At 40.6% G+C, this 24,237-nt stretch overlaps 1 protein-coding gene across 1 annotated transcript in view; it reads right to left on the bottom strand.

Annotated features, from left to right (window-relative positions):
- The window catches only part of hcn4 (hyperpolarization activated cyclic nucleotide-gated potassium channel 4), a 64,686-nt gene that overhangs the window by 19,667 nt on the left and 20,782 nt on the right, over window positions 1-24,237 (bottom strand). The window contains exons 2-4 of the mRNA XM_032522124.1: window positions 23,571-23,994; window positions 10,790-10,951; window positions 6,619-6,837 (exon numbers count right to left, since the gene is read on the bottom strand). Of these exons, the coding sequence (XP_032378015.1) occupies window positions 6,619-6,837; window positions 10,790-10,951; window positions 23,571-23,994 (805 nt within the window). The remainder of the gene's footprint in view (window positions 1-6,618; window positions 6,838-10,789; window positions 10,952-23,570; window positions 23,995-24,237) is intronic.

Below are 24,237 nucleotides of genomic sequence, written 5' to 3'. Positions count from 1 at the left end.
GTGTGTGTGTGTGTGTGTGTGTGTGTTAGCTACCAGCCTTGGCAATATGACAGTAGTTGCATACTCTGCCCCCTGAGCAACACAGAATTGCATCTTCATGCTATTTCATTTCACAAATCCTTTCACTCTCTTTATTAGTTTTGATCACTCTTCACATGGCCATTATTTGTTCTGTTTCTTTTCTTTTTGTCCCTCTACCCTTTTATCATGCTATTCATTTTTCCCCTAATTCCCTTTTCTCTCGTGCAGCTCTCCAAGCAGATGCAAATTTTTACCAAATAAAATATGAATAATTCATTTCCCAACAGAGATGTCAGCCACTTAATTATACTTTCTAAACATTTATTTTTCTCCAATGGTATCAGTCTCCTACTCTATCACCTTACATTGTATGGTCAAACGTTATGGGTCATACAGTAAGGCTAACTGAAATCTTAAATATTTGCACCCAAAGAACATGGTTAACATTATAACTGCTTTACCTCAGAATTTTAACATTGTCATTGGGATCTTAGCATTTAGCTAAAGGCACCATTGGGCCTATCCACAGCCTAACAGTACTGCTGGCATTACTCCTGTTTTCATTGCAAGTCTGCAATACAAGCTTCTTCAGTACGGCATATATGCAATGTACGCTTATCTAGTGGCCTCGGGACACCTCTTAATTTACACCACTAGAATAATCATGCCTGGGAATGCATCAGCAATCCATCTGGAGGCTAACCAAGTATGCTAGGTCACCTTCTGAGTTGCTAAGAGGAGTAAGTATGTATCACGTATTGATCATTTAGAGCTAGATTAATGGGGATGTAATTAGGCCATACTTAGTTGAGAGAGTGTAATTGATTAATGGTCACTATGGTGCATCCTAGCCTACTTTAAGCAAGGAAATATGCTTGCTCTTCTCAAACACCTACACTGCATCTCAAATTATATTCTTTACGAGGAATGATGATCTTGACAGGGACACTGCAGATGCTGCAGAAAGCATCAATTTATTGTGCTATTAAATATACACTATATTGACTTATTTGGTTTAGGTTATACAATTATATTACTTCTGCTGTATGTCAACAGTCCTGAACTCAGCAGTAAAAGTTGTGTGGCAGACAGGGAGGAAAAGGGAATGTTCAGATTACTCAGTCAGATCCAGACTAATGAGAATCACTCTTACTGTAAGGCAGAATCAGACTTAAGCTCCTCAACATGTTGACAGTTGTGTCCTTGGGTTGATTGTATAGGGAAATCCTGACTTCACCTTCACAAGGCACTACAAAGTTTTTGCTATTGTTGGAGTAACCCTACATATTTTTACATTTTTACTGAGTGAATATTGTAGCCTAAATGAGGAGAAAACTAATATTACATGTTTTACTAGTTTCCTGACAGCATTAATGCATGTCTCTCGTTCTTGGAAAGAAAGAAAGGACTCTATAAGTGCAAATATAGTCCTCTGATGACTATTTACTGTATTTACAAGGGTCTTGATTGGGGGATTGAAGTGGGGTAACAAAGGATTTCTAGAGCCTCTTCACCCACAAATAATCAGCTTTGAGCATCTTATTAACTATTTCCCAAAGAGCCAATTTAAATTGCCATGTGTTAATTAAAGGGGAGGGGCTGCAGCACCCCCTTGCCTTTTTCTTCTAAAGCCACTTAGGACTGGCATGCCACAACACGCTGCCCATTCAAGTCCCTGCTGAGCATCCCTGATTTCATCACTAACTACCAACTACAAACAGAACATCACTTAGGTATTCCATGTTGAATTATGTTTAGAACATACTTTTGAAAACCTGAGAAGAGAAATGCTCAAAGGGATCAGAGATGATAAAGTAAGTAAGACAACATGGATCACAAGTGACCTACAAATGAATGAGATTATCTCTTTTGTTTGGTGTCCCCATGCCCATCTCTGTATACATTTCCACTGTAGAGGGCCATGGTGACAGATAAGCAGGGGCTTACGGAGAGCTGGAGTGGCAGGCATGCCCCATATATCACTTGTGCAGCCATCTTGTGGCCCCAATCTGGAGAGATGTAATTCTCTTCATGTTATAATGGTTCTCAACATGCCCAAGACAAGAGGGAGGAATCCTTGAAGGAATTTGGAAAAGGCTTAACCCATTCCTGCTCACAATGTTTTAGACTGTAGTGCAGCAAAACTGCTCACTGTATAATACAGGAGTCCAATGTGGGGTAAAGAGACCCCAAAGGATTAGTGAATACTAGTGTTACTGGGGTGTTATACTACAGGACTCTATACTACAGTAAAATACAAAAAAATGACAGCACTGTAGTACATCCGCCTGTAAAAACAGTTACCGTATCCACAATGAAGGTTTGTACATCAAACTATTGATGTAAAGAAAATGACAGGAAAAAAAGCAAAGCAAATGACTACCTTGCAGCTCAAGTCTTCTGTCATATTTTATTAAAAGACATCCAATGCTGAAACAATTTATTGAATAACCATTTAGTTAATTTGACATTTGGCTAATTGTATATAATTAATAATTGCAACAAATGCCAAACAATAAATGCTTTCAGATTTTCAATTTATGGTGCTTGCTGCTTTTTCTGTTTAACATTGTAAATTGTCATTCGGACACCATTTGCCCGTTTTATTTATGATCTTTTGATTTGAAAAATAACTGACAAAACAATAAATATTCAAAATCTAAACTTTCTATGTCAGAGTACCACTTAGTACAATTTAATTCAACTCAACTAGCAGGCAGGGAGTAGAGACTTCAAATAAACATACTTTAGCAGTGTGGATCACTACTTGAAAGTGACTACTCTGCACCTCCAGGACATGGGTGTCACTGAGAAGAAACGCTTACACCATGTCCAGCTTTCTCTCCAACCTCTCTCTTTTCCATTCAGATCTAATATGGACCCAACCTAACCCATGCAGTCAGATACATCTGCAACAAATTGAGCTGCAAACAGGTAGAAAATATAAATGCTTCAATATTCTGCACCCACAGGCTCTGTTTACACATAACCAAAGACTGGCATACATTTTAGAAGAGTGACAATTAATCTAATGAAGCTATTTTTCTTCTCAGTGAGCCACACCTCAACCGCTAGTCTTTAGTGTGATTGTTGGGCACTCTACTCTGTGTAACTGTTAACAGGCAGCCTGATTCCTGTTTAAGAGCTATATTAAGTCTGCTTGCTGGCTTCTGACAGCCCGGGCATTTAACACATGGTGCCATATTGTATTAGAATTCTATTCAGAAAAGATTATACTGAGGCTTTGTGATGATAATTTTCACCATATCTGAGGGCAGAGCTGTTTTTCCTTTTTCTCCCTCCTTTCCTATTTCCCGTCTATAATCTTCTGAGATTCTTTCATAGACTGATTTTTTTCATCACAGTCCTCCGGAGGGGTTTCACTCATTTGTTTACCATCTAAATGTAACTGTAGATGGCCTTGCCTCTCGGCCCACACATACTCACATACACTTTTTACAGTTCATTTACAGTGGATGAATGCAGAGATTGTAACATCAAAACCAGGCAGTAGTAATTTTTCGGTGTCTACCTATTAGCTGGCTTGGGTTGAATGCAATACACAACAAAACAATAAAAATAAAAATGTATACTTTTATTAATCCCGCAAGGGAAAATTACAATTTAAACTCTGTTGTTACTACACACAGGCCTGAATTACACACACGCACTAATGGAGAGATGTCAGAGTGAGGGGGCTTCCCATGGAAAAGCGTCCCGAGCAGTTAGGGGTTCGGTGCCTTGCTCAAGAACACCTTGGTAGTGCCCAGGAGGTGAACTGGCACCTCTCCAGCTACCGGTCCACCACCATACTTTGGTCAATATGAGGACTTGAACAAGCAACTCTTCAGTTCCCAACCCACTCCCTACTGACTGAGCTACTGCCAACCCAGCTAATAAAGCTAATAGCTAATGTTCCTTTTTATTATACTCCTATCCAGATTTAAATGTTGTGATTACTGTGTGATAAGCATGACTATACAAACACATGGCAGTAATTTCTGGGGCTGCATAGTGTCTACACATTGCAGATAAGTAAGTCACAATTCATGCTACTTCACAGACTGGGGGTGTATGCAAATTATGCAGTTTTTTAGGGCTGCTGACAGCATCTTTGGAATATCAACATGGGCATATTTGGCTTCCGAACACAAAAAAAACTCCAAACTTTAAACTACAGAGATCCATTTCAGCTTGCCAACAGAAAGGAAACTAGTGGCTTTTAACAGCATTTACTAAAGAGTCCAAATGTGTAATTCTTCATATTTCACAGTCTGTAATCTGCAACATGAGATACGCGTGTGTTGAGTGGCCACGCTAAATTAAGTATTAAAAGTGTCCCTAAACACTGCAATGGTGTTTAGAAACCAAGGCGGTGGGACCAAGATGAAAAATCCATTTTATGGAAGAGCTTTACTTATGATAGTTGAAAGTGTTTTTTTTCCTCTTTATATTTTAAACACAAACAACCACTTTGTGCAACCCTGTATAATTTAATATTTTACAAAGACACGCTGTTTTTTGATGAGAATTAAAGCTTCTCACTGTCCTTGTACTTTGCGTACCCACTCTGAGACTGAGTTTGTGAGTTCAATAACACTCATGACAGGTGAGCACAAATTAATTTAAATGGATATACTACTATTTAAAGTACCCACCATACATTATGCAAATAAAGAGATTTATATTCTAACATAACAGGTTTCTCTGTTTGATATTTCAAAGGAATGGACCTGATGCAGAGAGCCTTGATACCAAATGTGTGCCATATCCCTGTTCTTTTTGAATAAATATATTTGCTGTGGATTGCATCACTGTTTGTTATCATCATAAACGTATTTTATAATGACCTCATTTCTGTCTTATTAGCATCCTCACATTGTGCATGGTTCATAGGCCCATTAGCAGTAAGCTCACCTGCAAAGTACAAATGCCCTTCCATCACATCTTAGCCTGGTTGATTTAAGAGATGTGACTCTTTGAGATTGTAACACAGAGCTGCAGCACCGTACTTAAAATGAGACAGCATAGAATCACTCAGTCTGACAGACAGGTGTGTATAATAACTTGGTGTATGATTGCTCCTGTGTTGGTGAGTGTCTCAGTTAGTAGATTTCTCTCCAGGCTGACTCCCAGCCGACAGGAACAGCTGTCCCTGTCACGGCAGCCCAATGGCCATTTGAAAGCAACCACCTGTCTTCTCAAAACTCCAGGGATTGACCAATGGATTGTCCACTTCTTGAATGCGTGGATTATGGTATTAGTCTAACACGGAAAAGCAGAGTGAAATCTCCGGGAAGCAGATCCCATTGTCACACAATCGTTGCAAGGGCCAATGACAAAAAGGTTTATGTCTTTGAAGGAACTAACCCCGATAAGCAAAGAGGAGGGGGCGGGGGTACAGTACAGTGGAGTACAAATAACTACTATCTGGCTCCCACAGCCAAATGAGCAGTGACCCAGAGAGGGCCTTATCACTGAGGCATGTGGAAAGATAAATGAGAGAATTTGCTCTCTTAAAAATTAATTGCAGTGTGTAGTAATAACCTTTCTGAAGGCAGGCACCGTGGGAAGCTGTGGGAGCACAGGGGAGCCTTTTCAGCTGGCTGGGGGATTCTTAAAGGGCCTTAGGGGATAGACCCAGAAACAGCAGCAAATGGCTTTGGTACCACATGCTGACTGGTACTGAAACAGGCCAGCTGTTCAGTCTACTTGGCAGGAAGACATCTCTAAAGCAGAGCAGCAGACAAGTGGAGAGTGGAGAGCGGGGAGATGCAAGTCAGTCCTGCAGCATTAGTCATGTACCTACACGCATCTTTTACTTTTTGGATTTTTCAAATGTTTTAGCTGGTGAGAGTCTAGCGGAAAAATTGTCTCTTTGTTACTCACCCAAAGATAAGTGAGGTGTTATTTTATCCAGTGACCTTTTTCTTCTTTTGAAGATGTAACACTACACAGCCATTACGTCAGCTAATCTGTTCCTCTGCTTGTCTGCCTGGTTTTTATCCAGTGCCCTTTTTTCACTCTCCCTCTTTAATTCAGGTGGGGTCTCTGGAGCCTCTGCCTCCATTCCCTGCAGGTCATTCTCTCCCATCTCCTCCTCGCCACAGACAGTGGCAGCCTTGCCGCTCAGCTCATTATCTCCCACGCCGGGCCCACAGAGGGCATGGCACTGTTGAACACGGCTCGGCCTTCACAGCCAGCTGTCAGGGCTTTCCTTTCCCTGAACTGGGGAGGCTGGGGTTCCTGTCTCTGTGCAGATAGTTCCACCGCAAAAAAACATACAGTCAAAGAAAGAAAGTCGGCAACCATGCATCTCCAAATCCCTTCTTCCTCCTTGTATTTGTTTAAGAGGACTGATGATGATTGTTTTCCATTTTTGGGTAGAGTTATGATGGAACTGCAACATCTAGATGTGACTGTGGGTTTAGTGGCCGCAAAAACATTAAGGGAATTCATTTTTTTTGGGTGAACTGCTGCATTAAACAACAGAGTCAAACCAAGCCTTAAAGTGAGGGAGGACCTTGTCACCACTGTCTTCTCTAAACAAAAAAATCAAAGCAACGCAGCGGTTAGCAACAAGTCATCTTTACTCACCTTCTCCTGGTACTGCCGTCGAGATGAGTCGAGGGATTGGATTAGCGCGGTGGCGTGGCCCACAAACATGGCGTAGCAGGTAGCGCCCACAATCATGCTGAGGATGGTCAGCCACACGTCTGTCATGCCCACCGGGGGGTACATGCCGTACCCAATACACAGCATGTGGCTCATAGCTTTGAAAAGTGCGTAGGAGTACTGCTGTCCCCATGTGTCATTCTGGATGAAACAGAGGAGATGGGGTTAGTCAGGGTGAGTATACTGGAACACTTCATCATTCTATCTTTTTCTCTCTCTCTCTATCTCTCATATGGGTGTTGATGCCATATTAAAAGGTCAATGAGCACCCTGACAGCTCACACATATACAGGCACACATCCGATTACTTAAGACAAAACTAATGGCAGACGTCCACTTCAGACAGCTGGGGTTCAATACAGAGCAGCTGGCAGGGCAAAACATACTTTTTAATATGCAAACATTTGGAGCAAGCAGACATTTGGGCAAGAGCCTAAAACAGTGCCCTGAGAATGGGCGGATGGAGCGTGAGACACTAGAGGCTTGCATGACAGAAAGTAGGTCAGCTATTTAGATAATTTCTCTGTGAGTTTTCTCATTTGTAGAAAAATTGCCCCTTTTCCTTTAGATTCCAGTGGTAGTTCATGGCAAATCAATATCAACTCTCTCCTGGGGGTGACATGTCCAAATTGCTTTCAAACTCATTTCCACAGCGGTAAAAGCAGAGAGAGATAGCAATTTTATTAGTGCCCTCCTGAAAAGGTAAGGAGCGATGACCCAGCAAGATAATGGGACAGCTTCTGTAAAAGAAGACAAAAAATGTCTTCTAATGATTCTAATCAGGACCAAACCAACCGTGACTGAGTCAATACTAACTCTTTGTCTAGCAGGTAATGTGAGCAAAATATGGGGAGTTTTCCATCAGAAAGGTGACTGCCATTGAAGCTTGAATTAATTCAGGAAGATATATTTGTTAGTCTGTCACATTGAGAGCCATTTCTCTACGTAATGCAATTAATTAGACAGTATTTACTGTGCAAAACAAAACAAACATTTTGATGTTAATGAGAGGCTACATCCCTCACACGGGATTTTAAACCAAGTACATTATAAGTGTTTCTCCTCACATCTCAGGGTTTCTGCACTCCTAGATGCAAAGGGCTGTTAGTGTGTGCCGGATTCCAAGGGAGGCAGCCAGTGCAACCTCTGTAGAAGTTTTGGAAACACAACTGAGCTGTTGACACGAGGAGTAGAAAAACACCTAAATATAATCTAATCTAGACAGAACTGCTTGAAATCCCCTTTTGAGAAGGCATTTGGCATATAAACCCACATTCCAGAGCAGCTGAGATGGAGGTTTTCTCTCATTTTGCTCTGCAGGACTGCCTTTCTTTGTTGTGACGTTGTTTCATACAGTAATATTAATGTATTGAAAGTTCACATACCATATGCTTTTCAGAATGAAAAAGATTACTTTCACTGCTGCAGTAAAATACATCAAATCCAATCTTAATTCACGCACACTGTACTGTACTGTACTGTACCTTAATAACGAGCCACAGTTAACACGATGTTGCCCGACAGTTCAGCCTTATGTAACTTAAAATATAATCCCCTTGCAATGTGGCTTAATGTATATTAAACTAGTAGTAAAATGTATGTTTAATGGTGGTAAAGGGAATATAAATAAATTAAAAAAATGAAAGAGAGAATGGTCAAGGTTTGGATGTCACCACATGCAACATAGAAATCTTTATTTTGTTTTAATCCATATTAATAAAGAGAAATGAAAGACAAAGAGGTTGGTTAAAGTGAAAGGTTTGATCCCCAGTACTGACGCCGTCCTTGAGTGTGTGTGTCTCTGCACGGACATGTATGACTACTTAAACTAAGCTAATGTGTGAAACATCTCAAGGGACAGTGGTTTGCAACATCTGTCGTTTTTTATGATTAAATATAACAAGTGAGCATGTCAGGGAGGCAGTGAAGCACGATGAACCAAATGCATCATACCTTGAGCGATGTAACTACTCATGTGACATCTGTTCTGGCATGGAGAGCTGAACATACAGCTGACTTGAAGCTGGTTTATGTTTAACTCAAATTAGGCTACCTTGAATTTGTTGTTTTGTTGCCACAGTTTAATCTGTTGTCTTTCTTTTAAAAAAATGGAGTATCCCATCTGCGACTTTAATATTATTAATTACTCAAAGTCATTTTAGTATTGATAAGTATTATATTCAAATTAATATGACATTGTGTATTTTTTTTTAAAGCGTATTGTGACAAATGTGATTGGTCTTGTGTCTGTCTGTGTCTGTCTGTGTGTGTGTGTGTGTGTGTGTGTGTGTGTGTTTGTTTGTGTGTCTGTTTCTGCATGTGTTGTTTTGTCCTGGCTTTCCTCTCTGTGTAATTTTTGGCTCTGGTACACGTTCCATTGTCTCAGTGTATTGTTTGTAATTGTTTATATCGGTTAATTTTTTAATATATAAAAAGTAAGTAAATAAAAAAATTTGATCCCAAAAAAAAAAAAAGAGTACTGGGACAGAGAATGGCTGTGATCATTTGATGGACACTAAAGCGCTGCATGCACTAAATTAAAGAGGAAAACCTGCTTGGTTTGAAATTTCACCAATAAACTAATACAATGCAGGACGCTTGCCAAACATTGCCCTGTTGGCACATACATAGACATGTATATTGAAAAGCTGTCAATGAGTGAACTATTCCTTTCAGTCACATTCCTTAAAGCAATTACAAGGAGTTTTGAAACAGTGTAAATCTGTATATAGTTATTCTTAAAGCCTGTCCCCGGGTTCAGTTCCCTGCAAAATCAGATGAAATGATTTACAGCGCATTAGAGCTTATCTTTACATTTTCCTTGGCAAAGTTTCACAGTGAGAAGTATGTTAGCCAGTCAAAAGGAAGGAGGAATGTTTTCTTTTGAGAATTGACCTTATATTTTGTGGTTATGGCTCATACTGGGGCATACTGGGATCAGCAAAAACAAAAAATTGACCAAAGAACCATAAAAAGCTTAAAAGGACAGAGAAAACACGAGTCAACCATGTTTATCTTTCAACAGATGGAGAGAATTGCGCAATTTGAAAGGATTCAAAACGTATCCTGAATTGGCACTCTTCCTCCAAGACAGGTATATAATAAATATATTTTATGTATGAAATACATTGCATCATCTTTATGACACGGGGCTCATGGAAACACTTCCGCTTTTGTCCCCAGGGGCCGCCAAAATTGACACAAAATGAAAGTTTCTTATAGCTACTTTAAGGGTTAAACATATTTTTTTATTATGTTGTTCTGAAAAGAGATCCATTCCCTGATGACAGATCAATCCCTATTGAGGGCTCCACCACAACATCTTTCAATAACTCTGATACCTTTGGAGCTACACCCATGCTCATTTAGAATGAGAGCCATCCGCTGACGGTGACTCAGAGTCGCACATCAGGTGTGACACAGTCCGCCTCCATAAGCAAATAAAAGATAATTCTACTATGAATCTGGCTTTAACAGAGACTCTACTCCAGCAGCTGTTTTAACAATACAGCAAAATTAAAGCACAGCATGAGTGCTCACTGGAAACTAACTGTCAATATTCAGCCAATATTGAATGAGGGCCATCTGTCCTCCTTAGAAAATCAATGTTCCCTGTGCAGACTCATTGTCTCTCTGCTTTTCAAAATATGGACAGATTTGGGCGCCTGGTTAGCTCACCTGGTAGAGCGGGCGCCCATTTATGAAGATTTACTCCTTGACGCAGTGGGCACGAGATCAACTCCAATCTGTGGCCCTTTGCTGCATGTCTTTCCCTCCCTCTCTCTGCCCTTTCAAGTCTAAGCTATCCTATGCAAATAAAGGTCTAAAATGCCATAAAAATAATCTTTTAAAGATGGACAGATTTCGGAAGCTCCAAATAAATAATAAATAATCAGCAAATTGAATACATGTGGGCAAACATAGCAGATACATAGATTTGACTTAGGGCTTATAATGACAGATATGTGAGGTAATCTTTCCCAGGATACTAAAGGGTTTTAGTACAGTAATTACTGAAGCTGACGGATGAGATAAGACCGGGCATAATCTGATTCAAACAGGCAGGAGGTCTCGGTGCAGGAGACGCACTTACCACCATCTTATTTTTGGACACCCAGCAGTCGGCAGGGAAGTCCTGCAGCATCGGCACCAGGAACTGCAGGCAGCCGTCCCAGTGACAGAGCAGCAGCATCATGCCGATCAGGTTGACTATCCTCACCATGGCGCTGGCTAGGTCATAGGTCATGTGGAAGATCTAAGGGGTTAGAGAGAGATAGGAACCAGGAAATGGGTTAGGGTAGGATGATTCCACACGCTGATGGTCGAATCCCTGAAATCTCTCTTGACTACAAATAACACACCTAAACGTCTTAATGGGGAATTTCAACTTCTGGGTTGATTCTTTGATCAAATGATGCAAAAGGTTTGCAGTTTATTAGATAACAGTGTACTACGCCTGTATAACACCATAGATGTTTACATAGCACACAGATGAGTAGGTGGATGCAGATGTTGCTGAATGGTCCACTGGGGATGGCCACAGACTGGGACCAGATTTTTATCTCCCCTGGTGATGAATCGCTGTTATCATCAGCCACTCAGCCAAACACAATAATGACACAAGGGTAGAGGTGGCAGCGCTCCTGGGGTGAGAGCATCCAGAGGCTGGGTTTGTTAATCCTAATGATAAATATACTCATAAGGCGCTCCAGGACTTCTGGGTTTGTGTAGATGTTAATGGCCTCAACCATTCAAAGCCTCTTAATCCCATTGAAGACCGTGATGTGCACTGCTCCACGCTCCACTCCTTATTAAAATCCACTCAGCGCCTTTTAAGGGCTTGTGACTGAGAGGGGATATTCCATCTTCACTTTGTTGCTCAGCACTAGGTAATGTTGAAGAGGAAGATGAAGACATCAACATATTTGTCACCCAAAGTTTAATCACAGCACTTATTCCTAAAGCACTGGCCTTGCTAATTTCTCTGTTTCCATCTGAATGCATATGTGAGTACGCATCTGTGTATTTTTTTTTTCTGTGTGCGTGTTAAGAAGGAGGCTGGCAGGTATCAGTGTGGTGTTTGTCCGGGATAGTGTGGGTGCGGCTGCACCATCAAATCACATCAATTTAGCTCCGTCAACAGGCCAGCATGAAGCTAGAGGTATTATCCGGGAAAATGTACCGTGTGAGGAGGGGAGCCAGGCTTTCTCAGAGTGGATGGAGACATCCCCTCTCACGCACTCCCTGTCTGTCCACACAAACAAACAAACACACACACACACACACACACACACAAACACACACTGAAACACAGCGTGTCTCTCTACCACTCTGTCCCTTTGTTTAGCCTTCAGCACTTTTACATCACCTAAGCTGAATCATTCACTCAGCTGCACCTTTTCTCGCTTAACCCACCAAATCCCTTAATTTTCTACACTTTTGCTCACAGCTGCACGGCAAATGTTTTCAGTTATTATTTATTTTAGACTTTTCTTCAACAAGGTGATAAATATGTTAAGCTATCTACTGTATGTTATCTGACATCAATGGTCTTGCTGGAGCCAAAATGGCATTCCATAACAAAAAAGTGTTAAATTCACTCTGTGGCGAATGAATAAATCATGACATTCCCCTTTCCATTTCCCACATTGAGCCTGATATATATTTCATTTGTGAAATGGCAAATTCAGACAGGAAAGAGAAGCTTTGTGAAAACACAGACTGCTTTTAAATCTATAAAAACATGCTAAGCAGGATGTGAATTCAAATACTCCAATTCCTGGGACATTAAGGAATGACAAAGATATAAAGCCTACAAGCGCACAGTGTATTGTTTACATTTCAAATCACTGTCTTTAAAATTAGTCATTTGAGTCTGGCATAATTACTGTTGCAATATAACATTTACCCTCGAGCTCTCTGCCAGAAGAAGCAGCATATGTTGTTGATGCAAAAGCAGGATATTTAGGTTTAAGGTGGAGATGTAAAATGTCAAATGTCATAACAGATTTGTTTTTTTTTCCCAGTTTGTTTTGTTTCCAGCTCGGTCTAATAAAGAACAAAGATTTAAGGGGTGCAGCTTTGGCTCAAGAGTAGAACGTTCTGCTATTAATCACAAGGTTGATGGGTAAATGCCCGGCTTCTCCTGCCTGAAGTGTCCTAGAGCAAGGCACTAAACCCTAATTTGTTTTCGATGGGCAGACAAGCGCCTTGCATGACACACAAGTGTGCAAGTGTGAGTGAATGAGAAGCAATTTGTGAAATGCTTTATCTGGAAAGGTAGAAAAGCACTTTATAAATGCGGTCCATTTAAAGGGACACTGCACAAATCAAAATTAGCTTACTTTTCATTGGGAGGCACTATAAATGAAAGGGCATAAGCGTGTGACAACAATATCATTTAAAGCTGTTAAAAATCTGAGACAATAACCATGATGATGTCATAGTTATATCATCAGGGTTATCTTACCTAGAGGCACAAACTGAGCATTTGGGAGTTTGATAGATGTGGGCGTTTACCAGCTAGATGAAAGCAAAGAGTATAATAAAAATATTATAGAAAATGTAGGATGGAGTATTTTTGGAGCATCTAAAAACCGAAATTTTAGGATACTCTGCCCCTACGGCATCAATTCTTTTAAAATGTCTCTTGTGAGTCCTCCAGACTTATGGATTTACAGTAATAAATTGCTGGAGCAGCCCTTTATCAACTATGAAAAAAACACTATTAATTTTGAGCTTGATGAACATCATCTAAAACGGTCCACTGCACTGGCTCATTTTGGTAAATTACTGTACTCTTCTGATGGAGCATGGAATGATCTACTGTCTTTGGTGTGTCATGCACTGTTGCATTGCATTGTGTGGGGTTGGCCTTGAACCTGTCAATATACTGAACACTATCATACTCTCTACAGTGTCACTATATTTCTGAAGCAGGACAAAATTAATTGAAATATCTCATAGTGCAGCCTGAATGACTCTGTTTAACAATAACTCCTGCTACATAATATCTTCTACATAAAACTGCCATATTTCTGCTGTAAATGTGCCCTCGAAAGACCTCTGGCACCTCTCCACTGTGTGGAGAATAAAGCCTATGAGAAGTGTTCCAGGTAATGCCATGCAAATCTCCAGTTTGTAACCAAAGATGTACTGTAACTGGAGGACGGTGATTCCCCTATCTCTCTTCACAGCTATAAACAATTCAAATACACCCATGCCAAGCAGGAACAGACTTTCCAGTTACAGAAAAATTGTTCCCAAGATGGGTTCTGTAAGGTTGTTAAAGGATGATTATTCTGAGGCAAAGAAATGAGTTCTCTGTATGTCTTCTTCTTTTTGTTTCTGTCGCCTCTTGTAAATTAGAAAATGGCCACATACAGCAGGATGTCTGTGCTCTTTGTAATTTAACCTGTACTGCACTATAAAAATGCCAACATACAGTATTTAACATAAGTGCACCATTGTGATTTGATGCACCGTTTGCATGTTCACAACACGGCGTGTTACATGGAGGAGGATGGATGGCTGACCACTTTCTTTTAATTGATTGGGACACAGAGTAAGCCTGGCAGTATTAGCATTAGCACAAACTAGAGAGCTTTGATTGATGGGGGCACAGAGACGAAACACAACAGCTTGTTGTTACTCTCACCACCCTCATTAAGCCTTTCCAAATAAGAGGCCATGCTCATATCTGCCTGCCTTTTTTAAAATAAAAAACATGGGTCACATCACATGACCAATAGGTAGGTAATCAATGCCATAATGAATAGTGGTTTCATAAATGGAACTAATGGAATAGCAGTTCATAGTTGTAAGCACTTTTAGATGGAGGCTGTATTTTCTAAACAGTAAATGTGTGGGGAAAGCAACTTCAACCACAGTCAATGTCACGAGGAAAAAGAAATTCAAATGGAAATGAAACACTGAAAATAAAATTGTTAATTCATTGCTGCTAGAAATTACATAATTAATAAACTCTCTTACCTTGCTGACCACCATTTCTGTCTACTACTACTAGTAGTAGTACTACTAATACTGCTGCTACATATACCGGTATCTAAACACAGGATCAACTTCAAAATACTTCTCCTCACAGAAAAAGCACTTAATAACCTTCCCTAACTCTCCAACGTCCTCACCCGCCGCACTCCCGCCCGCCTCCTCAGGTCCATCGATGCTAAAACACTCAAGACCATCAGGACAAAGCTCCGGACCTGGGGCGACAGAGCCTTCTCAGCTGCTGCACCTACCCTCTGGAACGCCCTCCCCGATCACATCAAACAGTCAAGCACCTAAGCATCCTTTAAACAGGCCCTCAAAAGCCACCTCTTCAAAGTTGCTTTTCATCCTGTTAACAGACTTTCCCAGTTGTTCCCTTTCTTGCCTTGACTTGTCCATGCACTTATGTGTTTTTCTTTTCTTTTGTCTGTTATGTAACCTTGTCTATGTACCTTGTCTGTTTGTTGTATATGTAACCACAACTGTAAAGCGTTTTTGAGTGTCTAGAAAAGGGCTATAAAATACATGTATTATTATTATTATTATTATTATTATTATTATTATAACTACTTCCTATGGAAGGGATAAACCAAAGATATTCACAGTTTTTCACAGACAAATAAAACTAGAAAGTAAAGACCAATAAATGTGACAGGGGTCAAAAACAGGGTTACGCACTAAAGTCATAAACCAATCTGGATCCTTGTAAGCCAGCGATCAGGTCCACACAGGCACAGAATGGGTGAAGGCAGCTGCGGAGTCATCGCAGACAGATGGAGTGAGAAGAGCGTGATCCAGGTGAGAGAATGGATGCATATGTCCCATGGTGCTGATGGTAGCTGCCCAGACACATTTGATGTAGCACTATACCGAGGCATCTGGTGTTTGCTGCTCACCCTGCTAATGATGATGAATGTTTGGGCACGATGGTGACCGGACACATAAGACACATGAGAAAGAAAAATTCTTCACTAATGTTGTTTTGTCTGACACCATTTTGCTAAGTGAACCTCAACACATGTCCAGTAGACCTCATGTCTCCAACCCAAGCCCCCTTGCTTTTGAAATTTACTGGTATGCACAAGTACTATCCTTTATTAATATAGTTGTTAGGTATGATTTAATTTGTTTCACATTATTCATGTGCTGATTGAGTTCAATTGTACAAGCTACATTTCTGCAGCAGTTTTTTTTTAAATAATTAGCTACACTAAGTATTTTATTTTATTTAACATCATGATCAGAACGCCTCTCCAATAATTCCTATTTGTGTTTAATGCACAAATAAATTAATCATGTAATTATAGACACAGTGGAGCTCAGTGTGTTGATTCATTATCATCTGCTTGTACTACAAATACTGTACATGGTTTTAAATATAAAAAGGCAAGCATGTCCAGAATGTTAATGATCTGTTTAAAACCCAAACAGTACATAAAATATAACAGTGGCTAAGTTTCACACTGACTCAACTTCTCATTTTACATTACACAAAAAAGATTTCTGATAGATACTAATGCCATTTGTCTTCTCTATAGAAATAGTGCTAATTTAATTGCATGTATTGTTTTTCCAAGATATTGTGTTAATTGCCACATGCTGCATGTTCCTGTTTCTGAGCGAGGCATGATTTCCCTTTGATGAGTAATTAGGTGTATCATTTAAATCAATCCACGCATGTCTCAGTGTTATTTTTAACCATCCCACATGATGGCAGATTCTGGGAGCAGGCCGTGGGCAGGGGTTAGATTTCTCACTATAAATGCCTCGACCAAAATGTCATGCTCATGCATGCTGTCATTGTGGCTGAAGCACACGTGGAGAATGAGAAGTAGGCCTGGGAGTGGACCACTGGGAACACCCTTCCATCATCTGTCTAAACAAGCCTGGAGGGCTCGGATCACAAAAAACACTTTCACTATGCTACCTACCGAGATGCGCTATTGGGTTTGTGCAGGATTACACATTTTTTGTGTAATAGTTTTTTAAGCAAATCCACTGTGAGTATTGATATCACACAAGGCTCATTCAGAATGTTGAGGACCTGTCATTGTTGCTGCCAAGCCTCATTGTGCACTCAATAGCCCATTAAATCTATTTTTCCTGCTTTTCTTATCTCTGAAAGACCAGTCCTTGGCCAATAAAATGGGTCAGTGAGTGGGGGGCTGATTAGTTGATATACCTTATTTAAATCTTTTTGTAAAGATTTACTGGGTGGAAATGAAAGGCGCCTCACTCCTTCCCTAGACCCACGGGGCAGCCACATGGCTGACGTCTATCAAAGCACCTGAACATTTTAATAACGTATTGCTTTGTTTCTCCCTGACTGCAACACAAAGCCACTTGGGCGGGCCGAGGCATCTTAACAATCCAAGATGCCAAAATTAATTGAGATGGACGTTCCTCCACCTTGTAGTCATTTGACTTTACACCTTACCATCAAATATCTTCTTTGTCTTTTAATTTCCCTGCGCTTTAATAAGACCTCAGCTCTTGTCTCATGAATTCATCTCCATCCGAACTAAAAGCAACGTTTACTAGGATGCCCAGTCGAGATGTTGTGTGCATCAGGCATGATGGGAGGAAGCCCTCAGAGCTTAGTCATTAGTGCACTGCCTTGAATCTGATTTAGCAGGATGACTAATCTCATCCAAGTCACTGGTTTGTCAACAGCCAATGAGGAGAATATCCGGTCACAGTCCTATTTTTATCCTGATAAAAAGTGATAAGAGGAAACTGACAAGAGGGAGACAGGAAGGACGCCATTACGTCAGTCTGCTGTGTGTATGTGTATGTGTGTGGGTGATGGATATCTGCAGACCATGTTGAACGCCATTGTGCGCCAAAACCTCCTTGTTTATAAACAACATTCTGTCAACATGGCGGTTGTAAAAGAAGAACTTTAATGTGGAGTGTTTGGAGAGGAAATGGAAGCAATCAGCTAATTTATGACAGCTGTGACAAAAAAGACTTAGATTGAGATTCATGAGCGGGTGGGGGATCGGGGCATCATGCTTCAGTTATGCAAAACAGCACTGATGGTGTTATTGGTGTTTGGATTAGAGTCTTTGAGGAGGTGAAGATGATATGATTGCAGTTTCATACATTGTTTTACTTGCTGAAACGTCCTTGGAGCATTTTGTGCTTTGTATTCAAATTCCCATTTTGTCTCTCCCAGATTTTGAGGACTTTGATAAATTGTGAAAACACTGGTAGACAGTTATCTGTGGACAAGCCTTTTACTGCTCTGACTGTAGCTGCTAAAGATACTCTAGCTAAACTAAAATCCACTCTTTTGGGAAGCCCCACTGGAGCAGTTTGGGGGTCAAGCATCACGCTAAAGGACACTTCAAGTCTTCCGGCTACTAGCACAGTATGCCCTTCTAAAGACATCAAATCATAGTCCATGTCAACAAAGACAGCAAAAGCATGCATGCACTCAACATGCAGGAAAACACACTCCACATTCTGTACATTCATTCCAATGAATGGACTTGTATATTGATTGCAATGCACATAACGATTAATTATTTGCCAAAAATGTACATGTACATGTGTTTGTCAGATTATACACATAATCCCCACACAAGCTGTTTCATAAAACCAAAGCCCTTTTTTGGCCCTAAGGAGGCATCAGTAGATTCAGCACCTTTATGTCTTTCAGACCCGTTGTTATTTCACTTATAAAGTACAGTAGCTATGACAGAGGATAATACTACGTGTGGGAGTGAGCTAAGTGTCCCCAAAGTATAATGAAACAGATTTATGATGTGTTGGACTGGCCTTTTGCTGTTAAAGTCACCCTTTGACGTTTCTACAGTATATGGCCTCTATGATAAGTATGCCACTATGTGAATCTATTTTTGACACATTTAAATTAAAAAAACAGGCTTTTGCCAATCCCTGATCTTTAACATGTGAGCTCTGTTTTCTCCCCGATTTTGGTATCTTGACAATGTTTTTTTTCTTTGTCTTGTTTTGGAGTCGTCATTATTCACCGCAGAGAGTACATGAGAGAAGATTCTATTTTTAAAATGGGATGTTCCCAACAGTATTGCTCTAAACTATGCAGTACAGTCCACTGAGCTGTATTCAGAAGTGAAGAAGTGTCCTCTGTGTGACTTCTTGAGGAGGAAATAAAAGTCAAACAATAACACTCCAAATGAATTTGTGCATGACTATTTATAGTTTGAAGATACTTGTGAAATATGAGTAAAAAAAAAAAAAATCGGCTTTGCTTTCTGGAGGACATCGGGACATCATTCTACCACGTCAGAGGAGTGTGCACCATTGGGGCGCCATATTTAGTGGCAAGAAACGCTGAACACAGCGATATTACAAGGGCTAAAAATGGCACAGGGTCATGATTCACAAGGATCCTGCCTTAAATCTTTTTACAGTTGATGTATTTTTTTTGTATTTTTTATGTAATATTAATAGGAAGGAAGAATAGCAGTGGTAACCACTCTTCCACTGTGCAATTAAGTAATTAATAATCTACTCACATACATACCTGGAAACTCTAACTGCTCTTAACTGATAATTTATGCTAAAGGTCTTTTTAAAGCCAAAGTTTGTATTGTTATTGTTATCATTATTATTGTTATTTTTATACTGTTTTTCTCTCTCTGCACTGTACTTTTTATATCTTTTTGTTAAGTTACTTAAAACTGCTGCTGGAAATTTTAATTTCCTTGCGGGAGTCATCCCAAAAGGATCAATAAAGAGAAGTCTAAGTCTAATTCTGTATTTATATATGTAAGAACAAAATAAAACTTTTGCAGGACAGTATAGTAAAAAAATGCTGATGTTTCTCCCCATGTCGAAGTGTCCTTGGGCAAGACACTGAACCCCGAGTTGCTCCCGATGCTGCGTCATCAGAGTGTAAATGTGTGTGAGTGTTTATCTGATGAGCAGGTGGCGCCTTATACAGCTGCCTTGGCCATAGTGTGTGAATGGTTCCCGTACTATGTAAAAGCACTTTTGAGTAAAAAGGCCTGCCAAAAGAGTCCATTTACATTATCTCTAAAGCTCAATATGCCCGACAAATAGATCAATGTTAGGAGAAGTGTTACCAAAATATTCAAATGGCGATGAGATACATACACGTTGTCTGAAGTGTAGCTGTCAATAGGAAAAGTCAAAAAGTCAGTCAGGGGATGAGATCTTGGCGACAAGTTATTCTGCATTGACAGATGACATTTCTGTGAGGTTGCATCTGGAGTACTGTGGCGCTGAGGCAAAGCTGGCCTTTCACTCTGTCTGCCTAAGTAGCATTCATCAGCAAACCTCTCACTCACACACACACACACACACACACACACACACACACACACACACAAACACACACACCATGTAAATGGCAGCTGGCTCTGTGCGTGTAATGTCCCCTCCTTTTGGCATGTTGTTTCCAACCCGTTCTTACACCGAACACTTAAAATATGGATGTTTGGACAGTGACTAGACGGGTTTAGCGAGTAGTCTGTTAAGGGGGAGGTTGGTCGGGGTGGTGGATGGGTCAAACACAGGACTTTCACCCATGAAAGCGAGGCTTCCCGTGTGTGTCAGGGAAGGCGCTTTCTTCTTCAATCGGCCCGTTATTTCTGCGTGTCACAGAACCGTAAGCCCACCCTCGACCTTTTCCTAAACCTAACTTTACCGTTCCCGCAAGTCACGGAACCGTAAGCCCACCCTCAAGCATTTTAGGTTACGCCAATAGTCCCGACCAAGCGCTAAAGGAGACAACCAAGTACGTGTTATATGACGCTAACTGCGGCTGCGGTCGCCTGTCAATTGAAAGATTGGTGGTTTGATCCCTGGCCCTGCAGTCCCATGTCGAAGTGTCCTTGGGCAAGACACTGAGATGCTGCGCCATTGGCGAGTAAATGTGTGTGAGTGTTTATCTGATGAGCAGGTGGCACCTTGTCCATTTACATTTAAAGGTCTCATTTAGCATCAATAACAACGACAAAGGCACCTGACCAAGCGTCCATATTTTACAAGATGGAAGGGAGAATGTGTTGTTGTTTTGGTGGTTTGTTTGTATACTGGACATCATTGTCCTGCAAAGTCTTTGTTTTCTTTTTCTTTGTTCTTGTTTTCTTCTTTTTTTAAGCTGTGTTCAAAACCATTCCCTCATTCAGTTACTCACTTTTCTAGTGAGTAGTGATCACTTGCATAATGTAATATGTAAACAAACCAAAACAGAAATACTTCTAATAGGTCCCTAAAACAAACCGAGTACTCAGGAGAATAATACAAGTTTTATATAAAGTATGTTACAATTCCACTGTTTAGAAACGGAAGCCGTTCCATTTTTCATTTTCAGTTTTTGTGGGTGCTTCTGCTTCTTCTTCTCCTCCGGGAAAATACGACTGGGTTGCATTGTGGTATATGGGAGTAAAATGTATGGTACATCGTATGTACACTTAAATTAGCTGGGCATTGTGGGTATTTTATAGTGGACTATATAGTAAATTAAAGTAACCACGGAGAATTTGAACATAACTACAAAATGGCGAACACTAGATAGTGCACTATTTCCATGATAGGGAACGGTTTCGAACACAGTTTTACTGTCTTCCTGTCCCTCTAAATCAGAGGACCAGTCTGGGGTGGGGATCGATTGTGGATAGCGCAAGACAGGTAGTTTGGCAGGTTGTACTGCCTTTTCCTTCCTTTAAGTACCTTCTGCCTTATCTTTGTCTCTCATCTCTTTTCTTTGTTGCCTCATTACACAGGCTGAACATGTGCCAGCTCACTGTCAGCGTGTCCACCCTATTCAAATGAAGGCTGGCCTCAACTGCATGTATCCCTGCCTCCACTTAAGCCCCAGAAGTACAGCAGCAGGCATGCATGGAAGCGCAAAGTGGCAAAGGGATTCTCCCAAAGTGATTCATTTGAATTTTTCCTCTCTTTGAAATGGCATCACAGAGGCCATGCATGATTAATGGTAGCCACACTTACATACACTGTTCTACACACAGTGCCAGCTAAATATTTGAAAACCAGGAGCTTTTCAGAATGCCTGTGGGCAGCTCTTGAGATATTGTGGTTTGATTGGCAATCGGCTTGCTATTCAACCTTTCCAATTTCCCACGTAATGTCATAAACTCAGGTGAACGCATCCACCGACTAATTGAGTGGCACTGCATTTTGACAACAGTGTGCAAACAGGCAAATTAATGGATATCAATACAGTGTTTTTAGGAAGTGAATGTGAAATTAAGGCAAAGGCAATTCACACTTAAAGAAAAAAAACATGTTCTGTTCATTTGACCCTAAGCAAGCCCCTCTGCACTCTCTGGAATAGTCTAGTTTAAAGCACAACAGCGATTTTTTTAAAAAAAGATTTCTTGGGGCTTTTCCCTTCATTTGACATTTTTGTGACAGAGGGTAGACACGAAAGGGGGAGCGAGATGGGGGATGACACGAAGCAAAGGCCCGCAGGTCGGACTCAAACCCGGACGCTGCAGGACTCAGCCAACATGGGGCGAACGCTCTTACTGGGTGAGCTAGGGGCCGCCCCAAGCTAAGGATCTCAATTATGAAAAAGTTCATCGGTCCATGATAATTTTAAAGTTTGCTAGTATTCGTCAATAAGAACCAAAGGGATGTGTCATTCATATTTGCATTTCATGAATACAATCAAAGAACTCCAATCTGTGGTGCCACAAAGAGAGACACGCAGACTCACATTAAAATAATTGGTTTGTGGATTGTTTTGATGAAGACAAATTACCCTCTCCTTTAGTAATACTAGAGACAAATGAAGCTGCAGCAAAACACAATTAATACATTTCCTATTTATTGTTATGGAGCAGGTATATTCTATGTGCTTTTATAGTTTTTTTTGTAAAGTGAAAAAGAACTTTCCAAATGTTTTATTGAAATACTGTGTAATTTACCATTGCATACTATAAACTGACGCATAATCAAAAAAATACATAAGAAAACTTATATTACATAAATATGCTTATTACACTGTTATACTTATAGAAGGTGTGTTAATTACAAAATTCAAAATCTATAATAGCCAGAATTATGAAACATCACCAATGTAGCTGTCAATTTCTTTCCTTGATGTAAAAAATACTAATTTAGTGATCGGGGGAAATGTATCTAGGCTAAAAAGTCGTTACTGTGTAATGCATGAGCTGTATGGACTGCTTAGAAACCCTTCTGCTAAACGGCCTCTGGGCCTGGAGGTACACAAACTGTTATCCTCTAGTGGAGTTTCTTCCTGTTGACTCCACGCTGAGACTCTCATGCTTTACTTTGCACCTTTTACCTCTGAGACTAAACAACAAGATCCATCCAGTGAAAGCAAGTGGAACACTCCTAATTATTACCACAATTATAATCATGCTTGCAGCAATGCCTCACGGGGCTCTGTGGTCCCATTGCTAGCTGGATGGGCACGGAGAGGGAAAATGCTAATCAACATCCTGGCCTCGTCAACTTATTGGTGACTGGGGCACGGCAAAAGAGCCTCTTCACTCTTTTCAAGGGTGGATGTATTCAGAAGCAGCACCTATCCATATCTTCATCCTATATTTTCCGTTTCCCAGGAAGGTACAGAGCTCTGCAAACATACTCACAGCAACTCCCCAGCATGGGAATACCATTTGGATTATAACTGGATTGAAGAAGTTACGTGTTTGACTAGCTTCATTAAATAGTATGCTCGTATGATTGTCAATCATTGTGATTTCCTTGGTATTTTCGCCCAGTGTGAATCCACTTGTCGTCATTCTGGGAATCCAGTTTGCCAAGGCCAACTAAAAATAGCACACATCATACAGGAAAGTGGGCAACGTTCAGCACATCTAGACATATACTAAACACACCAAGGTGCGCTTTCCTACCTCTTCCCATTGGTGGATGTAGCGAATGAGTCTAGAGAGGCGCAGGAGTCGCAGCAAGCTGAGGATCTTTGTGAAGCGGACAATCCGCAGGGCACGCGCCGTCTTGTAGAAATCGGAGTCGATGCGCGTCTCCACGATCAGGAAGATGTAGTCCACAGGGATGGAGGAGATGAAGTCCACCACAAACCAACTCCGCAAGTACTTGATCTTGATCTGTTGCGGATCCAGGATGATCTCTGTGTTATCCTCCTTGACAATACCTGTCCTGAAGTTAAGGACCAGGTCCATGAGGAAAAAGGTGTCAGAGACAACATTGAACACGATCCAGGGGGGCGTGTGCTCGTCCTTGAAGAATGTGATGCCCACGGGTATGATGATGAGGTTTCCCACCATCAGCAGCAGCATGGTCAAGTCCCAGTAAAACCTTATTGGAGAAAGAAATCGAGAAAGGCAGAAATGGGATTGTGAAAGAGAGAATACTGATGTCAGAACATAGTCAAATTATCCATCTATATGGACAGCATGATGTACTATATACTGTATGTGCATCCCTCTGCATCACACAGTGTACAATAGCAAAACACATTTCAAAGAAGAGCTGCCATTTTTTCAAGCCTATAAAAATAAGATGTGTACCTTTACCTTGTCTAAAGCATACACTACTGTA

This window comes from Etheostoma spectabile, chromosome 1, assembly GCF_008692095.1.
Source record: "Etheostoma spectabile isolate EspeVRDwgs_2016 chromosome 1, UIUC_Espe_1.0, whole genome shotgun sequence".
Classification (NCBI taxonomy): Eukaryota; Metazoa; Chordata; class Actinopteri; order Perciformes; family Percidae; genus Etheostoma; species Etheostoma spectabile.
The sequence above is the reverse complement of the archived record's forward strand: the minus strand, read 5'-3'. Positions and strand labels throughout refer to the sequence as shown.